The sequence below is a fragment of the Apteryx mantelli genome, chromosome 17 (assembly GCF_036417845.1).
Source record: "Apteryx mantelli isolate bAptMan1 chromosome 17, bAptMan1.hap1, whole genome shotgun sequence".
Taxonomy (NCBI): Eukaryota; Metazoa; Chordata; class Aves; order Apterygiformes; family Apterygidae; genus Apteryx; species Apteryx mantelli.
The window spans coordinates 8,513,371-8,535,763 of NC_089994.1; the positions used below are offsets into that span (position 1 = coordinate 8,513,371).

The 22,393-nt window shown below is 36.4% G+C and overlaps 1 protein-coding gene across 3 annotated transcripts in view; it reads right to left on the reverse strand.

Annotated features, from left to right (window-relative positions):
• Nucleotides 1-22,393, reverse strand: part of CABIN1 (calcineurin binding protein 1) — a 129,491-nt gene that overhangs the window by 96,109 nt on the left and 10,989 nt on the right. For all 3 annotated transcript variants that reach the window (XM_067307303.1, XM_067307302.1, XM_067307301.1), the window contains exons 12-24: nt 21,397-21,533; nt 20,787-21,004; nt 18,193-18,271; nt 17,757-17,944; nt 16,385-16,534; nt 15,421-15,615; nt 13,980-14,216; nt 12,679-12,832; nt 12,305-12,420; nt 5,250-5,411; nt 3,499-3,705; nt 2,949-3,094; nt 822-1,083 (exon numbers count right to left, since the gene is read on the reverse strand). In XM_067307303.1, coding sequence (XP_067163404.1) covers nt 822-1,083; nt 2,949-3,094; nt 3,499-3,705; nt 5,250-5,411; nt 12,305-12,420; nt 12,679-12,832; nt 13,980-14,216; nt 15,421-15,615; nt 16,385-16,534; nt 17,757-17,944; nt 18,193-18,271; nt 20,787-21,004; nt 21,397-21,533 — 2,251 coding nt within the window. The remainder of the gene's footprint in view (nt 1-821; nt 1,084-2,948; nt 3,095-3,498; nt 3,706-5,249; nt 5,412-12,304; nt 12,421-12,678; nt 12,833-13,979; nt 14,217-15,420; nt 15,616-16,384; nt 16,535-17,756; nt 17,945-18,192; nt 18,272-20,786; nt 21,005-21,396; nt 21,534-22,393) is intronic.

Genomic DNA, 22,393 nt, shown 5'->3' on the forward strand with positions numbered 1-22,393 from the left:
CGTTCTCTACAATTCAAACACTAATAGGTTATATATAGCCACTGACTAGCAGCACTTTCTTTGCTTCTGAAGCTTCCAATTCTTTATTATATAATATTTGTGAGTCAGAACAGTGGTATCAGAAATTGAGTTTACTGGTCAAAAACAGCAAACAAAACATTTCCCCTAACAACTCTATCAAGGTCATAGAGAGCATTTGCAATTGCTCATTTTGGCTCAGCAGTAAACTTCATAGTCACCATAACTTTTTAATCATTGTTAGGCATACAAAGCTAATGCAATTACTAAACAATAACTTTCTATGAAAAATCTACTGAACTCCTTATTTTGATCTTGTGTTTAAGTAAATAACCCCAAAACCTCTAAAAAAAAAAAAAAGTAGGTGTGGGGGGGAATGTCTTTGAACATAAGATATGACACACGAACACAGATATCAGAACATTTTTCTGATCTTTTCATTATTTAAATAGGCATTCATTTAATCTTTTCCTGGAAAAAATGCACAGCATTTACCAAAAGGCAAGGTAAATATAATTCCCCTTTCCAAAAGGTTTAAATAATTTTGTAAAATCTTTAAAAGATAATTCAAACATCAGGCTCAAACTGGTTTTTCGGCAGGAAAATAAAACAAAACACAACTTTCAATAGAGTTTGGCACCAGCAGCTTATACAAATGAATATTAGAATTTCCAGTATTAATAAGTACCCATACTGTCTAAGATGTAGTATAGAGAACATAAGTATTTAATTTAGAAAGTTGTTAGGTTAAAAAAAAAATTGTAAAATTTAAAAAGTTTGCACTGCTCTAAATCAGCTCCCACCTGCTGCACGACTTCAGGGGGAAGTTCTGATTTCCACTGCTTAAGCTGTCGGGATGCAAATGAATGTAGGGCATAGGAAATGGTGCCGTATTCAATCCACAGGGAGAGATTAGAGCTGTCAATCTCTAAGGCTCGCTTGAAGCAATTCAAGACAGGAGTAGAGTGCTTCCAGATGGGGCCATCACTCTTCAGTTCGTTGGAGTTCAACTTGTCTTGAATACGACTTGCTCGAGCCAGAGCCATGCCAGCCCATGAATCAAACCTATGCAAACAAGAACATAAGACATGAACCACTCCCTGCACATCACCTTGAACGACAAAGACGACGCTCATTTCACTATTTTCCAACTTTTTCTTCATTGTATGCTCTTCCAAAACAGATTTCTGCATCTCTTCCTTTCCTCACAGTGAAAAAGACTCTGTACAAATCTAAATCACGCTTACTTTATTAAAAATGGTTTCCTAATAAAGCACTATCCCCAATAATTCTCACATATGAAAAATAAATGAAATCAGGTTTATTGGCCATGCAAAAGGAGTATATTCATATTTCCAATGGCAACATGCCCGCTGATTCCTTTTCTCAGTAGCCACGCTGTCCTGTCCAAACATCCTGCCATCTCTGTAGTCCAGCAGACAGTTATTACGATATTTTACATTGTTGGACTGAACAGTGAATGATCTTTATCATTGTTATTTTCCAACATAAAAATTACACAAACCAAAATACATTCCTAAAAGAAAATTCTGATGAACAATAAAGATGGCTTTCTGAAGAGACAATTAAGTATCCAACCTTGTGTTTATTAGATCTTGACAATACAGTGTGAAGAGTAGTTTCCATATTATGTAATCTCAAATTAACATTTGGGGTCAATGACTCTGGAATTTTTCAATTATACCATGATTCTAACACCAAAGAAATAGTCGTATTCATAATGTTTTCACATTTTTGCTTGCTTATTTCAACTACAAGCCTACCCCTGTGTCAAGTGACCTTAACAGACACATTCCTGAGGAGAACGGAAGAAGACCTGTAATATAGACAACTGAAGAAGCAACATTTGAGATGACTGGGGTAAAAATACTATGCTACCACATAAAGCTTCTTCCGAGCAACAAAATTTCATAGATTAAAGTCAATCTGCACAGCATTGTCATTTACTTATAGGTTTGATGCTTCAAAAAAACCCTATCAATTCATAGAAAAATGTTTTTTGTAATTTATCAGGCTTCAAAGAAAAGTTTTAGTGATCTACTCACAGTTCTCAGGCGAGCAGATTCAATAACATTAAACTATATCTGTAAAATTGCTCTGTGCCTTCACTTTCCCTCTTGTCTCTGCTATGTCCCTGAACTCAGAAATAGTTTGCTTTCTCAAACCATTCAAACTCGGGCTTTTGTCATTAACCCTAATCTATCTATCAACTTCAACGAGAATTAAACTGACAGCTAGTATCTAATATGCAAGCCCTAAATTTAATCAATAATTTTTAAGATTTCTGCAGTTCAGTCTATAAGAGCGTTTCCCAAAACATACTTTATTGTTAAGATGAAAAAAAATTTATCTCGGTGGTATTTCAGTAACCTGTAAGCTTGCAAGAAAAAAAGCGTTAAGTTTAAAACATCACCTAAATGCTGTGCCTGGGCTTGATTCTGAGTTGTTCTCTAGCAGCAAAATAAATATTAGAAAAGAGTCAACCTAAACAGTTAATCGATTAAGAAGTGATATCTGTGTCCTTTATGCTATCAAACAGTGGCATTTCTTTCACTCCTTGGCATGCATCAACATGCCAAAAACCAAGAACAAAAGATGCAAAAGAGAAAGAATACTGATTCGATCCTTGCACTTCCCAGTTATTCCTGATTATAGTCCCACTTTTCCCCCCCTACTCTTTCATCTTTTTTGGTTTTAAGTTTTAAAACTATCAAATATTTAACACTAGCCTTTTTGTTTGTTTGTTGGTTTGTTTCAAAGATGCCTTTAATTATATAATCTACCTATGGTAATAGATTGCAGACAGGTGTTTTACTCTTGATGTGGAAATAAATCTCTCATTGTGTGCTTTTCAGTAGTGAAGAAGTGAGAATAATGAATAACGTGCAGCAGGATTCAACAGTACTCACCTGTTTGGACAAATACAAATGTCGTGCATGTAAAATTTAATGGCCTTAGATTGTTCTTTATTCTTGAAATGATAGTCTGCCAGAAGATAGTACAACTCAGTCACTACTGGTGGAGAATAGTCTGCACCATCTGGGAGAGATGGGGCCTGAAAAATAAATAAATAGATAGATAAATAAATAAAGGTTAATAAAGGGTACATGTTACAAGAGCTGCACGCTTGCTTCTTTCTTGAAGTGAAAATAGCTTTTTTGTCACAAAATATGAAGCTATTGAATATCAAGAGAGTGAAAACATTCCATAGCTTTAGAGAGCACTAACACTAATGAACATCTCATACTAACTCCACATTAATCAGCATTACACCTTGCCATTTCAAGACCAAAAGCTTTGGCAGCATCATTCTTATTTCACTTAAATGCAGTTCTTTGAGGAAATCCAGCATCATAAAGTGAATCATTCCCCAAACCACCTCAAAGTCAACATAAAAATAATGCAATAATAATTTTTCCTCCTTTCAATTTTTTTTTTTTTTTAAACAATTAGTTATACCTTGCTACATGTTCCTTCAATATAGGCAGAGACGGTATCTAAGCTCAGCATAGGCTTGTCTGTTCGAGGAACAATTGTAGCAGTCTTCTTCAAAAGGTTGGCCAGATCGGCAGACACAGTGCTGGTTTTGTAACTATCAAACTCTGGAAGTGTTTTAGGCTTAAAATATTCAAACATAAATAAGGCATCTTCCCATGTTAAATCCACCTGAAGAGGGATGGAGATGAGAGGGAAAAATTATCTCAAATTCCAAAATTCAGAAGTCTACTAAAAATTAGTTTGTTTGGCTTTTTTAGTTAGCACAAAATACATATTACTCTAGCAGGAAACAAATTAAACCTCCCAAGAAAAAAAGAAGTAAAGGCACTGTCAGTATATGCTGCTCATGAATATAACATAACTGCTCACTGATTAAAGATTAAGGCATTGGACTGTAACTTAGTCAATCTCACTGAAAAATTGAGCAAGAATCAATTGCAAGTATCCCAAGGGACACTGAGATCATGGGGAAGAAATGGAAGAAGAGAAAAGCTACACCTGCTCTACAGCTTAAATTTCAAACTCAAGTAAGGCAAATAAATGAAAGGGCTGCCAGACAAAATTCTGAGACTCAAACATTTTTAAAATTCTCTGAAGAAAGGCACTTTCACTTCAATTCATTCCTCATTTTTCCCTTTCATTTTTCTTCTTTTTGAAGAGTAAGTTTTTCACAGCTTTCTTGTCCTGGGCTGAGTTTTTTCTCTTTTTGTTCATTTCATTCCCAACAGTAAATTCTGCTTCCCTACTGAAAACAGGGAAGTCACAGGTGTACTAACCCCCCCCCCCCCCAATCTGCCAATGATTTCAGTAAGGACTTTTTAATCCAGAGTTGCCCAAATGTGACATTGTTTCTGGCAGAGGGTACTCTCCTCGTACTTCCCTTTTCCTTAGCTATTTCCATCTTCTTATCTTAATTTCCAAAGAGGTAAATTTGAGAAAAAATTCACAAATACTCAATGAGTTATAACAGTATTTGTGTATTTAAAAAGGCCTGTCAAAGAAGCCAGATAATTGTTTTGACTGAATAAAACTGTCATTCATTTATAATTTTATGACCACTTGCATTTGGTAAATGCAAAAGCATCTGAGGTTTTTAACAAGTCAATTGTGTTTCTGGCAGAGGATTGTTGACCTGCTTTTTTTGTCCCTCTTTTAATACTGCAACCCTCTTCCCATGGCATTCTGCAGTTGTTCTCCCAAACTGAACTAATTCCACGCATCTGCGATAATCAGCTACCAAATATTCATCATCATAGATTTTGCAAAATAAGCTATAGTATAATTTACTTGCATCATTTTTAAAAGTGACATTTTTCACATTCATAAACTGCAAGGCTGGCTGCTAAAGTTCTTCTCTCAAGCTGACTTTTCCTCTCTATTGTTCTCGAGCGCAAAATTCTCTGTTGAAAACAGGAAAGTCATGGCTCATTAAAATCATTTTGTCAATAGTTTCAAAATGGCAGACTGTTGTGAATAAAACTATACTAACATTTCACTTCAAGCATCTGACCCTCTATATCCATAAAGTCTTCCACATTTTTAAGAGCACACTCAAAGTTTATTTTCGACAATATATAAAATAAATCATTTTTGAGAAAAAAAAAACCTGTAATCTTTCTCAAAAATTATCTTAAGATGCATTAAAACCAAACAAGGTTGCATCTTTCTTCACTTCAGGATACTTCACTGACATTAAACAATACATATCTTACCTGCTGTACAGAATGTTCTTCCAGGTACCTTGCTTTGCTTTTTTTGCTAGGGAAACCATATAAACAATAAAAACACTGTTCCAAGGCGGTTTCCAGCTCCTCTTTGTATGGATGAGTATCTTCAGAAGTAGATGCTGCAAGTTCTTTTTGTAGTACTTGAACCTAGAACATCACAAATATCAATGAACAAATCATCTGAGATCTGAAACTTGCATTAACTTACCTAGTTGTCTAGAGGTAGATGATGAGAACAGCATAAGAATCTGTACATATTTTTTCTTAATATAACCAGATATTTACCATATTTCTGTAAACTAATCATCTCACACAAATCATTTCAGTGACACTGTAGCTGCAACAAAATGCTTTTATTTTTTTCTGTTAATTCATGAATTCTGTTAATTCATGAATTCTGTCTTTAATCAATGAGATTAGATATCAACTTAATGTTTCAGACTTCCGGTCATTCAAAATTACCCACATTTCCTTTTCCACTGCACACCAAGTTGCTTCTGTGAATGTTAGCACTAGTTTGGCAACCCAGTGAATATGCAAAGCTATCACAAAAGAAAAGGTACAGAAGACATCTGCTCTAATATGCAAATATCAATTTCCTATGCATGGTGAAAGGGGAATGGAGAGGACGTCACTGAAAAACAAGGGATCGCTAATGAAAATCAGGCTAAAAGAGATACAGAATTGCACAGTATGAATAATATTATACAAATGGCTATGCATGAAGGAAAGTAGCTTAATTAATCCAAAATGACTAAACACTGCTGAAAGTTATTATTTTCAACTTCAATATTACAAGCAAAAGTACCCATCATTTGCATATTTTTGGAAGATGTTCTTACTCTAAAATATTGATTGGGGGGGAAAAAAAACTGCAACAGAATGCCAAAAGACATTTCCTTGAAAATTTTCACTAAGATTCCTTAAAAATAAATAACTAAAATAAAAATCCAGGGAGAATCTTGATATTTCAAAGTCAATAGAAACACATTCACCAAAAGTAACTTGGGTAGTGGGATTCTGTACCTTTGTTTCAAAAACAAAACAAAAGCCACACTTAACCACTGAGGTTTAAGAATCAAGTCCACTATGTTCTATTGTGAAACTTAAATTCATAAACATAAGTGGAAATTCAACTCACATCACCTTAAGCATTCAACAGCAATATGATTTTTTTTTTAAAAGACACTCTGGTGTTAGAGAGCACCTGCTTTGTCTGAACAAAACTCATCTGAGGTGGTAGAAAAGCAACGCTGCTATAATCTGCATTTGGGAGACTGAAGGGCAGAGAAAAACACTAAACTCTTCCCTGGGATATCCCTCTAAGTCATAGGAAGCTGTATCCTACCAGGAGAGTTCTATCCACTGCTAAGTAATTTTGCTTTAACATTTTTTCCTCCGATAAAAAGCATGAACTTTCAGTTATTCATTTGAGGAAGATCTGAAGTCTCCAAACTGGCCATACCCATTCCTCAACATGCTGTTTAATTCAGGAGTTTCCACTGCTGAAACTGTGCGGTCATAATTTGAAAATGAAAAACATTCATCCATTTGTGACTTGTATAAGAGACCATCATCATAACTCTTTTAAAGTACTTCAGCTGCCTATCACCACTTATCATTTTTCAGCGTACACTAGGATTGTAAACTCAGTTGTGTGTGCAGACAACACACGCTACAGCAGGCTTCTCGCGGCTGGCTTCCCCGGCACTACACACATCACCACGAGGCAAAATTCTGCCATGCTGCATACGAGCAGCTCAGCCGCAAGTGCTGGAAAATAATTGTAAGATATTCTCTTGTGCTTAAACATTTGTGCTAAGAACAAGATACCATTTTTAAGAGCCAAAAACCTGAAAAATAAAATAAGGGTAGAAAAAAGACAATTCTTAGAAGGCACTGCAATGAAATTTTGAGTCACAGCAATCACACATGAGTCACAGCAGTCACCTTATTTCCACAGCTTTTCCTGAATCTGTGAACAGGTTTGAAATTTAAGAAACGCAAAGTGTAGGTAAGTATGTTGAAAGGAAGATGTAAACATCACTGAATACAGCAACAAAAGCATGGTACTGCTGCAAACAAAATCACTTCTAACACCAGTGACAGAATTATTACTTGAACAGTGTTCAAAATAACCTCCTGTGTTCCTGCTCAGCCTTTGAATTCCTAGCGATAACCCACAACCGTGTTTAATAATTTAGACTCTGACTATTGCTAAAGGAGTTGACTATGCACTAACATCTTCCATTAACACCAATTCTTCAGCCACAATCAATGCAATGTATTCAAGCAGACAGTTGACCTATACAAGGCGATCATTTCTGACTGTCTATGAAACACACCAGTGTGTAGCATACTTGAAGCCCTCTTTCTCTTTAAATACTTTATCTCATTTTATTTTTCCCTTTCCTCTCCCTTCCAGCACCCTTTTGTCTCTGAAAACTACTTGTGATAAATAATACCAAATTATATTTCAGTTTAGGAAGTGGGCAATTCTAAGACTGAAAATCAAAGATTTCTTTCAAAGTGCACAATAACATTTGCAATGATCTAACTGTAAATATATTCAGCTCTTAGTTATCTGTAGCTTATCCAGGTCCACGGGGCACATATCAGATTCACCAGGCTGTGGGTACAGGCACACCATACGGACACAATTTAGGTTCAGCACTGAGCAGCACTGCTCATAAGATGCTTCGACACTACATCGAGAGTAAACTTGAGACTGGAAAGAGCTTATCTATTTTCATGAAGCGCAGCGCCTGAGCTAATAAGCCCTCTGGACCCAAGGCAGAGCCATGCAAAGGCACCTCAGGTGTATCAGCATTATGCTCCCAGTACTTGGGAGACTGAGAAGAGCAGAGGGAATCTAACAGTTCACACTGCAGCAGCTTCAGCTCCGACTCTGTTCATTAGCTCCAGCCCTGCCAGAGAGAGATGACTGCCGCAGAAGCCCTCAGGCGCTCCACACCATCCTTCCTGGCTGTCTAAATTACTGGCTGGACACACTGCTGCTCAAATGCGGAGGGAGATGGGCTCTGGCACTGAGCTGTGGCTAATAAGCTCCAGGGAGTGCTGAGAAGCAAAATGAAGATTCCTGAGTAGCTCTGTGCAGAACTAATTCTGATTTTCTCTTAGATGATGGTAATAAACCTCAATGAAGTCAAGCTGAATCTCTGAAGTGCCACTGAAATATCCCTGTAGAGCACTGCTCAGTGAATGCCGCAGTACTGCACTGTCTGGCTTTTGCCCACAGTCAGGGTATCCCACACTCCCACTGCTCTGGAGAGCGGAAAGCTGACGGTAATTCAGTTTTCCGAGCCAAGCCAAGCGTGAGGAAACAGCAACACACCTACCAATATTCTGCTTCAACCACAGGACTTTTCTTCTCTGGTGTAATAATTAAATCTCAAGGAATAATCGTAAAAAGGCCAACAGTGAGCGGTAACATCCCTTCATCTAATAATGCCACAGCCCTACTGCCCGGGCAGCGTTTCCCCAGGGCCTTAGACCTGCAACCCACCCGCTGAGCAACGGAGCAAAGAGCAGGCTGCGGGCACGCAGCGAGGGAGCACCGAGGCGCACGCAGACCTGCCTGCTCCCCACCAACCGACAACCAAGTAACTCTTGATTCCCATTTTTATTCGGTAGACCAGCTCTATATGCATATTCAAAGCTATATTTAGTCAATAACGTGAAAACAATAACGTTACTACTTTTTTTAGTCTGCAGTTTGGAATCAACACCGATATAATCAAATAAGTCAAATTTATCAACAGCAGAACAGCCAAATCCACCACAGCTTGCAGATCAATCCGGGTAACACTGCATAGTCTGCAAGGGACCAAGAGCAATCCAGCTGGATAAATGAGGGTAGACTATGGCCTACAAGTCTTTAATCCCATGATTTGGGAGAAACAAAGAACCAAGTTTAAACTCTAAGATTCAAAAATGAATCTTTTTACTGTTAAATAGTATTTACCTGTACCAAAATATGTGTAAAGTTTACATCACAGAACTGAATTTGTCAAGTGTTAAGTGAGCAACTGTAATTTAGTAAAAACTTATTCAGAATCAGTGAGACAACATAAATATGGAACCCCACTGAGTTATTTTACCATTTTTCAGGCCTCAACAGCAATTTCTGAGAAGTAACACTACATTTTTTTCCAGCTTGCGAACAATCTAGAGTACTATCAGGCTGCTTGCTGTTCTTTCTTCTCTTTCCCAGGAACAAAATAAAATACAAGTGCAAAAAGCAAAACAGAAGGAAAAAAAAACATAAGAAAACTATTCCTCTTCTCACTGAGATAACGCCACAGAAGTAACGGGAATTATGACAGGAAAGAATCTGTTCAAGTTTATTTTCAATTTAATACCAATGCCCAAGAGTACAACATTTTTATTACCTGCCAGATTTCAGAGAATTGTCTTCCACATAGACAGCAAGATGGCAATTTAACTTTTTTTTTTTTTTAAATATTATTCACACACTTAGGTAGTCTTATTTTAATCACATTCACTATTCTTTCTTAATTTCTTTAATATAGGGGTATGCACAATTAAGACTCTTTTGAATACTATTTTGATTACTGGAAACAAATGAGTACAATTCTTGATTTTTTAGCTTTTCTGAGAAGAAATCAGACTTCAACTTATTTCTAAAAGATAAGACTACATCCACATTCTTCCATTTAAATGTCATTAATTTGGTTTCAGTCTGTGATGACAGAAAAATGTACTTAAAATTTTTAATTATACAATAGGCTAATTTAAAACTTCAAATTTCATCAGAGAGCAAGTATTTTTGAAAAAAACAAAAAACAACACACAAAAGACCCACCACACTCCATGTACTGAGTTGCTCTGCTTTGCTGCCAGCTATTCAAATCCCTACAACCAACTACCCACATCTCTATTACATCCATTTTTATATTTAACATCTTTGATAACATGTAGAAGACATGCCAGGGATAATCATTCTGCCCCTTTCAGCACAAACACGATCTCCACCCAAATTTCTTTCTGTACCTTTAACTAACTACATTTATATTCTTGAGAAGAATAAAACAAGACCAAAACCTAGGAAAAAAACTTGCAATGAATAAAACAAGCTATGCGATGCTTTACAAAAGCTTTGAAAATAATTTTTTCTATATTTTTCTCTCATATGAATGATTAGATTATCCTTCAAAGCACAAGATTGTTATCTTCAGCAGCTTCTTAATATTGCATATCTTCAAAAGTTCTATTCATTATAATAAATTCATTATGAACTCAGCATTGTTTAACAGGAAATATCTAGACTGGTTATATTGCACTAAGTATTTCTATTCCCTTTCCTCCTCAGTCGTTACTTCAAATCCTCTTTATCTTTCCATCATTGGACTAGGGAAAAAAGAAAAGTAGACCTGAACATAATTGAGACTGATTAACAGGACACAGGAAGAAACAAGAGTTTGCACTGTCCTGTCATGTCTGTCTCATCTGTGCATAAGTGAGTAGAATTTAGTTTTTAATGTCATCGATTATGAGCGTTAAATTCTCTTAACTGCAAAACCCTTATCAAACATTCAAACTCTGAGGAAGGTATAGCATGGTACATATGAGAAAACTGGCCTCTCAGGAGAAAGCACTGTGACAACAAAACCGACAATCACTTTAACGGCATTCTTCCACACACAATACTTGGCATCCATTTCTGAGGAATTAACTTGCTCGTTCTCTGTGCTATGGTTTGATTACTTTCTGGCATTACACTCCTTGAGGGCAATCAGGGCTACCCCCTCCTGGAGCAAGCTCTGTTAAGCCCACCTGCCTTCCTCCTGTCTGCATGACTGACGTGAGCACCCGCTAGACTGCACCGCTGACATGGCGCATGTCTTTTGCCCAAAGTTCGCCATTTCCTTCCTGCCTAGCTCATTTCCTGCTCAGGGGATAGCAGTCGTCACTGCTGGAAGACTGGAGCGGGAAGCATGCTCCATGCACACAGGCACCTCACCTTCCACCACGACATTTGAGAAGCAAGCAGGAAAAATGGATCTTTTGTTCTGTTTCTTATTTTTCCTGACAATGTTCATGCTCCCTCTCTCTCTCCAGCTAGTAGGATCGGGGTGAGTGTTTACCTTCCTCAAAGAAAAAACAAGACCTTAGAGGACAGCTGAGAATTAGCGTTGTTACCGAGTAAAGTGTTATCTGAATATATAAAATAAAATTTGGAATTTAAATCAAAACAAGCTGTTTCTGCAAAGAGGGCGGGGTCTTGCTGACCAGCCAGACACAGCAGAAGGAGACAAAACTGGATATAGATTCTGTATTCAGGTATTCCCACTCACAGGTCAAGTCCTGTCCCCAAGCTGCAAGCAGTTTTACATATTCATTATAAAAAGAAAACAAAATCTTTGACGTTACCACAGAGAAGAATATACAATGATAATTTAATCATATTACAAGTCAGCTGTATGAAGGCTGATAATAAAAATTTCTTAAGTTTAACAACCTTAACAAACCTTATCCCTATTCAATTTTAAGGAGTAGAGTAGCCTTTTTAGGAGTAACCTTTTGAGGTTAAACATCACAAGACTCATGATAAAATTTCAGTTGCCTGATTTGATCGCTGGCTGATAAAAGGCCATATTTTTCTTAAGTACTCAGAAAAAGCACTGATGCTTTTCCAGTGCTTTACTGTTTAAAGGCAAGGTAGATCTTCTACTAGTTCCCATTTAAGAAGTTATTATACTATAAAGTTTGTTATCCAAGGGCATCTCCTGTCTTTACAAAAAGGCCTGTTTAGAATGGATAGTGATGGATAAGAGTGTGGAATAACAAGCTCTCATTAATCAAATTAAATTGACCAAAATATTTGTGTGCTTGGCTGGAAGAAGGAAGAAAGTAGATTAAAAAGCATATTTTTAACATGCAGACATTAGCAAGGTAATAAACAACTTTGAAGTTGGCCCTGCTTTGAGATGTGGGTTGGCCAAATGACTTCCTGAGGTCCTTTCCAACCTAAATTATTCTACGATACTCATACTTACATAAAACTTGAGAAGAGCTCCATCTGAGTTGCAACACCAGGATCTTCTTCCCAAATATTCATGAGCAGTGTTCAGTAGCATGAGAGAAGAAGGCAGCATAGGGGTATCAGGACTCACTGAAAGAAAGTTGTTGGTAAATATTTAAGTAGCACAGAAACCAAGTTAAATCCAAGTAGCCGCTGCTTTATTTAGCAAAAAAGACTTTTCTTAGAATGAGTTTCCTCCATGGTAAGAATGTGATGTTTGTACACCCCTCTACTCCCTTCATCCAATAAGATAAAAAGATAAACAGAAGAATTTTCCCACTCATATTCCAGAGGTAGATGGTGAGGAACAAAGCTTAAACAAAATGTAAATGTGAACAATTAAATTACCTTCTTCCTCTTGGTTCTGCTGCTGCTGGCAGCAAAGGGATCGAAACTCATCTTCCTCGTGCTGGATGATCCTGTGCAGGATAATCCATGGAAGCACTGAGGAGACGTATGGTTCTTTGGGTTCTTCCTGGACTGCCATGCTGCAGTCTATGATCTAGTAAAGAAACAGACATTACACATACAAAATGATAGTATTAGAGTCACGTATAAATCCTTTCCAAACAACAAACTGGTAATGCATTCTACTCCAAGGAAATAATCCAAAGTTGAGTCTCAGCTTCTCACAATGACTGGGTGCAAAAGTCCTACAATAAGATCAAGTGGGAGAGGGGAGGGTAGAAGACCATTTTCCCTACACAGACATTTCTCTTACATTGTCATTTCCAACTAGGTATCTCTCTGCTAATATCACATTCAAACAATTCCAAGTGAGCAAAGGCACAGAAGAATTTCTTAGTGTTAGAAGGCATTATTACTTTATAAGAGATTTATCTATAACATGGCAAGGAAAAGTTAAGAGCTCAAAAATAAATAAGACAAGATGAAAGCCTTATCAGAACTGGTAAAGACCAACCAGAATCATTAACATACAAAAGACACAATTGAATAAATCTTAACAAAAAACAGAACATGGGCCACTTGGCCAGTATCAAAGAAATGCACCTTTTGACATTTTGACATAAACTAGTCAAGCTTCTTAAAGAACAGAATTAAGAGCCTGCCATTTATTTTACACTGACTGAGAAATTCTCACTCAGTAGTTTTAAAAGTTTTGAAAGTAGCGTCTCTAAAAGGCTAAATGTTATTTGTAAATGTAACACTAGAAACAGTCATCACACGACTTTCCCCCCCCACCCTCTCCTCATCACCCTGTCAATTTTGACTTGAACCACACTTAGCTGGACCAGCACTTAGAAGCAACTCTGTCGCATGCCTAAGATGCCCAGGATCCTTTTTTTTCCTAGTCCAAGGCACAGATAGTCAAGATCAGTGCCATAATTTACAAATTGCACCTAGCCCACTAAATCAATCCTTGCATCATCACCGTTACAAACAGAGCATAAGAAACCAGCCTTGCTCCTTGGCTTGTCTTATTACTATTCTCTGCAAGCTCGGTGTTTGAAGCTAGCTACTGTTAGTGGTTCTAGAGCAGGTGGTCAGTATGTTTCTAACATACTGAAATGAAAACTGAGATTGTGAAGGTAACATCTGTTCCCCTCCCCCCAAAAAACTAATACAAAACAGTCCCTGAAGGCGGGTGGGAATTTAGACAGCAACTCGAGTGCAGGTGAACAGGTTACCTGAATGAGGTTGTTTGTCAGTCGAACAAGGCTTGGTGTTACAGAAGATTCCTTCAGGATGCTGTTGTCTGACGACAACGAACTATCTATTCCGGTGAGCAGTTGTGTCACTGTAGCAACCCACTCCTCTTTAGCAGGGGCTGCTGTCATGTTAATCATCTGCTGAATTGCTTCATTCAAAGCAACTTCTGAGCATTCAAAGCATTGTTTGTAATCCTGCAGTTTGAGCAGGGAGTCCTAGGGAAGGTACATATGAAAAAAAATCTACTATAAGGAAGAAGGGTTTATTTCAAACCATGAATGCACAAAAGAGGAAAGAAATGCACTATACAACGTTGATGTGGTTACTTTAATGAAACGATAACCGAACACCTTTAAATATCACACAAAAAAAGGACAATAAAAGGTAGGAGGAGCATGGATGTTGGATGGTAAATATACAAGCAGGATGTACATTTCAGAAAATCAACGTATTTTTCTGCTGGAAAAAGAGAGAAGCAAGAAAAAAAAATTCAGTAAAGAGATGGCTGTAGGTCTAAAATTCTAACCATATGCCGTTGAATAGAGGCCCTACAGAAACAGGGTTTGAGTCATTATAATCTTGTACTACCATTTTATTACTTCACAAATACCAAAGCAGCAAGTAGAAGGTCAGCATTACAGCAACATCCTCCTGCTTATTCTTCTTTGACAAGTTTGGGTCAATGAGATGGCCTGAAGGCTATAGGATTTGGCTCAGTCCAGTTAAAATAGCATCACAGAAAAATGTCACAAGAAAAGACTAGGAACCTGACAGACTCAACTGTTCCTACAGCTGAGTTCCTTTGTACACTGATTTTCATGGTGGCACTTATATAGATGAATAATCTATAGCAATTATATGGGATGCAGCTATCAACAGTTTGCCATTCACGCAGGACAGATAGCATACATCAAAATAATCCTTTGAGAGCTAGCTAGCTTTCAAGTTTCAGGTAAAGAATACTTGTGAATCATCACATAGTTGAGAGCAGCAAAAGCAGGAAGTATCATAGCAGACACAGATAGTGCAAATCCATCCATAAGATGCTTCTACAAAAGATTCAAGTTTATCAGAAATTATGATCTTTCTGGCAATTTCACATAGGCCTCAGGCATCTTATACCTTAGCAACATTCTCAGTTAGTAAAATAGTTATGTTGACTATATTGATAAGTTATATTGATGCCATTTTATATATATACATACACACACACACACACACACACACTAGTTATATTGACATCAATAAAGCTACACTGTTTGGATCATTTACAGCTTTGATTCCATGTTTTGTTTTGTAAATAAGACTCATTACCCATTAACACCTACTCTCCAAATCCTTTCATCCTGTTTTTAGGAACAAGACAGCTGCAAATCTTAATCCCTTACTCAAAATGCATTTTTAAGAAACAAAGCAAACCTGCAGGAGAAGCAGCTGTGCTGGTCTCTCTGGTATGGATGTTACAAATTCCAGATGTTTAGCTCTGCCATAACCATTAAAGCATAATGTCGGTCGAAGCAGATGCACCACTGCGTTATAATCCCCTGACTCATACAGTCGCTGGATCTCTTCCAAAGACTGGCATCTCTCCAGAGACTTCAAGTTCTTATCAATCTGTAAATATCAGAGATGGCACAATCAAACATTCTTTTTACTTTCACATGCATTTGACTACTGACATTTCTCCTAGCAGTTTAGCTGTAAAGGTATTTGAACTCTATAGCTACAGCCAGGAATATAAACTAGGAAGAAAATCACCTACTATGTAACATTTAACCCCTCCCACAGATTTTTAATTATTACATTTTAGTTATTATATATGACTACAGTGTTGTAACAACTTTAAACTCGATTCCCCTCCCCCACCCTGCACCCATATCACGCATTTTTATACTGCAAGAAAATGTATCGGAAGGACTTCAAAATGAAGATGGCATCACCTGTGTTGGATTTCCTCCCCAGTAACAGCAGTAGAAGAATGGAAGATGGACATTCCTTTCTTTAAAAGTATATGCAAATTTTAATGTAGAAAAACCTGACTGCTGAAGAGCTCATTTAAGAAATGGTGAAATATAAGTTTAAGAACAGCTTGAAAATAAAACATTAGTCTAATAATCTACTGTTCCACATGCAGCAGCTCTAATAAAAATGCTTTTCATTTTGCATAAAAGCAACCTTAAGTTGTACAGGACCAAGAGATCCAAAAAGCAGCTTTCTGAAAATGAGACAATGGCCTCATTTAACTATGAAGCTGTCCTTTTACTCTTAGAAAAATTTTAAGACAAACACGGTAAATTTCCATCACAAAAGAGCTATTACATTGATGACCTTTGAAACTGGGTGGGGTGGAATGGGAAGAATACACCTACAAATTCATTCTTACCTCCTCTAAAGAAACAACAGAATCAACATGTAGATTAGGTAACCGGATTACGATGCTGCATTCATTGCCAGCTTTGGCTTGCATTGCAGTGGAGCTCTGTAGCATTTCAGTACAAATATCATAATTTTCAAGTGCCTGTTCCATGTCACCCTACAGAAACAGTACAGGAAAAGACAATCTGAAGAGTACTGTCTGCAGCAAGGTTTTCCAAAGCATCTAGGAAATGTTTAAATTCAATGCAGGCAAGGCCAGGGTGATTAATGCACCTAGTATCCTCCCAGATATAACCAATCCAAACAACAGTCTCCAATAAGAAACTTAGCAGTATATCTTAGCAATGACTTTTGTAATAGCTGAAACAAATCAGAGAAATAGATTTTGAACCTCATACATCTGAAAGATTCATTCAGATTGACCAAAATCCCCTCTCTTTAAAAACATGGAAGAGCAAAACAGTAGAAGTGACTCTTCCATATTTAGAAATCAAAACAATGAGTCAATAAACATTCTTATATTCAGTGAACTGATCACTTTAATTGCTCTGTCCAGCTGAAGTAAATACTAAAGCTAAATGGCCAGGAGAGGAATGCAAGCTGCAGAGGCAAAAGTATAACTCACTATGAGTAAAGAAGAGAGGGCAGTAGCCCTACAGAAACTCATTTTTCCTCAAATAAGTTTGTTAGAAAGGAATCTTGAGGTGTAAAAACTGAGAAGGAACCAGTCAGTTCACGTATATGAAACTCAACTCACATTATTAGTTGAAGACTAATATAAATATATTTGATACGTAAATAAATTCTTTGATGTCCTGAGAAAGCAGTGCTTATCTGAGATCAAAGAACATTTCTTTCAAGCGCTTACTTTAGTGATAGGTTTAAAACCCTCTGCTTAGAAAATTGATCTCCAAAAGAAGAATCACGAGGCACTGAGGAAGTGGGCAGTAATTAACATAAAGTTTACTTCAGTTGGAAGCTACACTTTGGACTGTATGGAACTTTATTATAGTATCCACTATTCCAGGTCCCAAAATTCAATTTGAAGGTGAATTCATGTTCTGCAGCTACACACTACTACTCCAAATAACTTTGGTCCAAATATATTTCTGTAAGCTGAACAGTGGCTACTTTAAGCACAGACTTATGTATTACACATATCTGAATATTAGCTTAGTGTATGAAAATTCCTACTTCATTCCCACCTCTACTCTTAAGAATGACTGATTATATCAAGAAGTAAGATGAAACCGGTATGTTCTAAATTGATTTTATCCTTACTTTTAAAGGAGCTGAGACTCTTGTAGCGTGTCTCTGAACAACATTAGTTTTAACTGCTAGGAAAAATTTTATTTGTTAAATTCAAAAGTAAAACCAACCTGTAGTGCTAGAAAGCGAGCTTTCAGCCAATACACCCGAGTCACAAATTCCATCCAGCCTTCCTCAAATAGATCTCGCTGCGAGGATGCAAATGACAATTGCAATAGGTCTCCCAAGAAATGAGTTCCTGGGAAGTCAGGACCAAACCTTCCGTTCACAGAAGCAGCAGGGCAATTTCGTGGAGAAACTGCAAATCAATGAATTATGCTTTATCATAAAGTTACTAGCATCCCACGAAGAGTCCCACATACCACTATTTCAAAAGTACTGATCTACTTTTAATGCAAATATTCGTAGACCAATGATGAATATCTTTTCAGATCTCTATTTTAAGAAAAGACAGCTCTGAAACCTAATGAATTCCTAGGAAAAAAAAATCTCTTCGTTTACCTAGAATATTTTTAGAATCTGATGCAAGAAATACATGATTCTCACCTGTAGAGCTCTTCCCTTTGGTCAGTAGCCACTGATCTAATTGCAATTCCATGCAAGAAAGACTCATCAACATCATATCCTGGGGAAAAAAAAAAAAAGGCATGAAGATATCAAGAAAGAGTCTACAGAAACAAAGAAGAAAAAATTTAAACTGAATTTGCAATTTACTTGAAAGTAAACCTTTCAAATTGTCATCTTGTGATTTCTATTTATAAGCTGTAGCTATCTTTATCTCTTTCTAAAGAAAGGTGTATAATAGCATTTTAAAAGCAACAAGTACAACACCAAACAACACTTAGAAGGAGCAATGAAAGATCTCAGGAAAAATCCCATAAAAGTATGCAGTCAGCAAAGCAATGCCTGATCTTGGAAAAAAGTGACATCCTCATTATTGTATCAGGTTGAAATATTATTCAGTTGAAATATTTTGGTTGAAATATTCTTTAAGGCTACCCTAAAGAACTCTCATTGGGCCAGAGAAACGCAACTGCAAGGCTGACTGCAGAGCACATCCCGTTCTCCCCACGGGAAATAGCCACTGGAGAAAGGTGACATGGGGGTGGCCATTAGAATCTTTTAAACGTGGGCACACCTTACCCACATGAAGAAATATTTTTCATCAAGTGAGCATTCCTGCTAGTCATGCCTACTGTGAGTATCGTTAAACAGATATTGTATGCAGGGAAGATGGAAACAAGTTTATGAACTTTTTTTTTTTACCAAACACAGCCATTAACTGCTGACAAAAGAACACAGATTGCACCATACTGTAGGGCTAAGAAGCATTGGTTCTCCTATTCTAATATATTCTGCAAATTTATTGTAAGATAGTTTTTACAGTGTAGTATTATCTTCATGCCATATTTATTTTCTTAACTACAAAAGTAGAAGTATAGATATGATTTATAAGCTTGGACTATATTCCTAAATTCTAATGAAGTAAAAGTGTCACTGGGTCATACGAATGACCCTGCAGGAAAAACGTATGAACTTTAGTTCTAGCTAAATTTCCAAAGGTACTCTCAATATCAGTATATTATTCAACTATATTAAAACGTTAAATCATGCTAGAAGCATGTTTCTAGAATATATGGTAGAACCACTGACATTTCAAAAGTAAGAAGTCTAGATCCAATAATTTTTTTTCAGTATTTATCTCCATGAGACTGAATATGTATTCTAGTTTTATCAGCTAACTAACACTTGCTGGATAAAGTTCAGGAGCATATTAAAAAACTGTTACTACTGATCTCAATGAAGCAGTTTTGTGCAGTGAATAATATACTATTTTCTGATTACATTCATAGGAACAAGGGCTAGAGGTCCATCTGGAAAAAGCAGGTGCTCATGAAAAGGTTCAAATGTCCATAGTACACATTACCAGAATACCCCTTTATAGACTTAAAAACCCAAATTCATTACAATCAAGATATTTTACAGATCCAGTTTAAAATAAATTCAAGGATTAACAAGAAGAGGCAAGAATGAGAATACTGATTTTTTATGTAATAACTGGAAAGTCTTGGTGTTTTAAATTTCACATACAACCAAGAAGTTATGCAGTCATAATGAGAACCAAGGAAATATCTGATATTTTAACACAAATAAGTATATTTACAAATGTAGGTATATATGGAAATATAAACAGAAAGCACAAACAGGATATATAAAGTGTTAAACATTTCCCACACAGCAATACTTTTTTTTTTTTAAACCTAAGTCATTGCATATAGTTTTCAAAATTCATTTTTCATTTGCAAAGAAGTAGAAACATTTTGGATAGAAAATAAAATTTATTTGGAATTGCAGTGATCCTAAGGACAAAAAACAAACTTTCCAAACTAACACATGTTGCTGATGTCCTAAACATAGGCATATGAAGAAGGTATACTCAGTGGACAAGAAGCATCAATACTGATTTTATGCTTTAATTATCTTGCGCCAGTAAGCCTATGTTCAACATTAAATTAATAAACTTAACAGCTTTTCTATTTGCATTTGTGAAATATATAGATGCAAAAAAGTAATAAAAGGGTTTTGCTTTTTTTTTTTTTTACTGTAAATTGCAGGTTATTTTAAAAAATAAAATTATTTTCTCTATTTTGAGCAGAAGTGTTGACCTACAATCAGCACTATGACGTATATTAAAAACAGACAACCCCCTCCCCCCCCCCAAAAAAAAAACCAATGTGGCAGCTTTTCCACTCACCTGATAACAAAAGAAAATTTTTGCCATTTCGAAAGCAGAGGGAGGGAGGGAATGGAAGAAAAGAAAGAGCAGCAACACAGTAAAGGAGTAAAATACATTTAAGTATATAATATAAATATTATGTATATGTGCTTATACATACATATTATGGATATACTTAACTACAGTAAAGTATCACCAAGGTATGTTCATGAGTTCAGTAACAGTTATGTGAGCAGCAGTATACCAAAATTTATGAAAAATGCAGGAGCTAGAACACGCAGCACCCCAGACAGAGCTAAGGAAAGCCTGAATCCAATTCGGAGATTTCATTAGGTAGTTTCCACCCACACAGAGTAATATAGTTAAAGAAATAAAAGTAGTAAAAGGAAGAGTACTTTGTTACCTTTATATGTTGATTACTTGAGTCCCTCAGTAATGGATTGGGAAGACTACTACTGTGCTTTCGCCAGCTGTTATAGATACTAAGAACCACCTCAGACAAGCCAGGAGGCCACTTTACCAGGAACTTTTGGCTGATTACTTTTAGATATCTCATCATCAGCTCCAACATCCCACCATTGTTCAGGTTATCCAGCAGAAATTCATGAACATCTTGTTTTTCTAGAAAGCAGATCAATACAAAGTCATACATGTTTAAGGTCAAGACAGAACATGACTTGAATCAAGTTAGTTTCAACAGTGTTTTATACACCTGTCTTGCAGAAAGGCAAGCAGTTTTTCTATGCTGCATATCTGCTGCGTTAAGTTACTGCATTCTAATACGTTCAAATGGGAACACACATGCAATACAGCTCTTACACGCAATAGTTAAGCAGCCCATGACAACTCAAAAATTCTGTTACCAACTGAAATATTTCCGCACCATGAAATGACAGCTTTTAGAATAATACATTCTTTTGTATCTTCTGGCCATAAGGCAGGAAGATGCAGAAAATAAAGCATACAAGAGGGAAGAACCAACAGAAAAAGGGGATTTATAATGAAATCCCTACCAGATTCCATAAATGTAGTAGAATCAAATGACATTCTATGTGGTCCAACATGCTGGAAATTCTCTTCTTTGATCTCTGACTGCACCTCATAGTTATTGAAAGGGTCCTCCTCCTCCTCTGGATCTAATTTCCTCAATCTGGGTGAAAGGGGAGCAAAAAATAGTACCGATAAAATCCTCATTCTTTTTTTCAATAGTGAGTGAAACCTAAATGTGGCATGTTGTGCATATTTTAACAGTGAAAGTACAGTAACTGAAGCACATCCAGAGGTTTAAATCTAGTCTCTAAGTTTTGCCAGGGCAAGAAAGATTCAAGACCAAGATCCCTAAAAGCAAATAAACACAGAAAGCAATGCTACAGAACCTTAAGGCTCTATAAATAAACATTAGAAAGTGACATGCCTGCTTTCAATGCTTGGAATTATTAAGTTTTGAAATAAACAAACAGGACTGTTATTTCAGATAGCAACATAACTCTTTTTTTTTTTTAAGCAACATAGGCTAGCTTTTCTTTCTCTCTTTTTAAATAATCCTGAAACCCAATACACAATGCAAAAGGAAGACAGGTTTTAATCTGCATGTCAAATTTATTTCAATTTGCATGTCAAAAATGTGCAAAACAAAACAAAAACAGTTAAATATCATTTCACAATCTTTTGACCATAAGACACTCTTGCTTTTTTGGAATTGATGTCAGATAGAATGATTTTTTCTTTTTTTTTAATATATATTTTGCATGGAATCATGGACTTGCTATCTGTATAGGATAAAAATAATCAGTGTTTTACAAAGCATTAACAAGGATTTTTACTTAATAACTTAATGTGAGTTCAATCAGATAAAGTAGCCCGACTTAACCCAATTTGTCCACAAACTTTAGTAGGAGCCACTGCAAAACAGAACATTAAATTCAATTTATGATAAAACCAAGCAGTCTCGCTTTTCTTTAAATTGACAAAGCACTTGACAGAAGACTGATATTCCAAAATTCCCATACT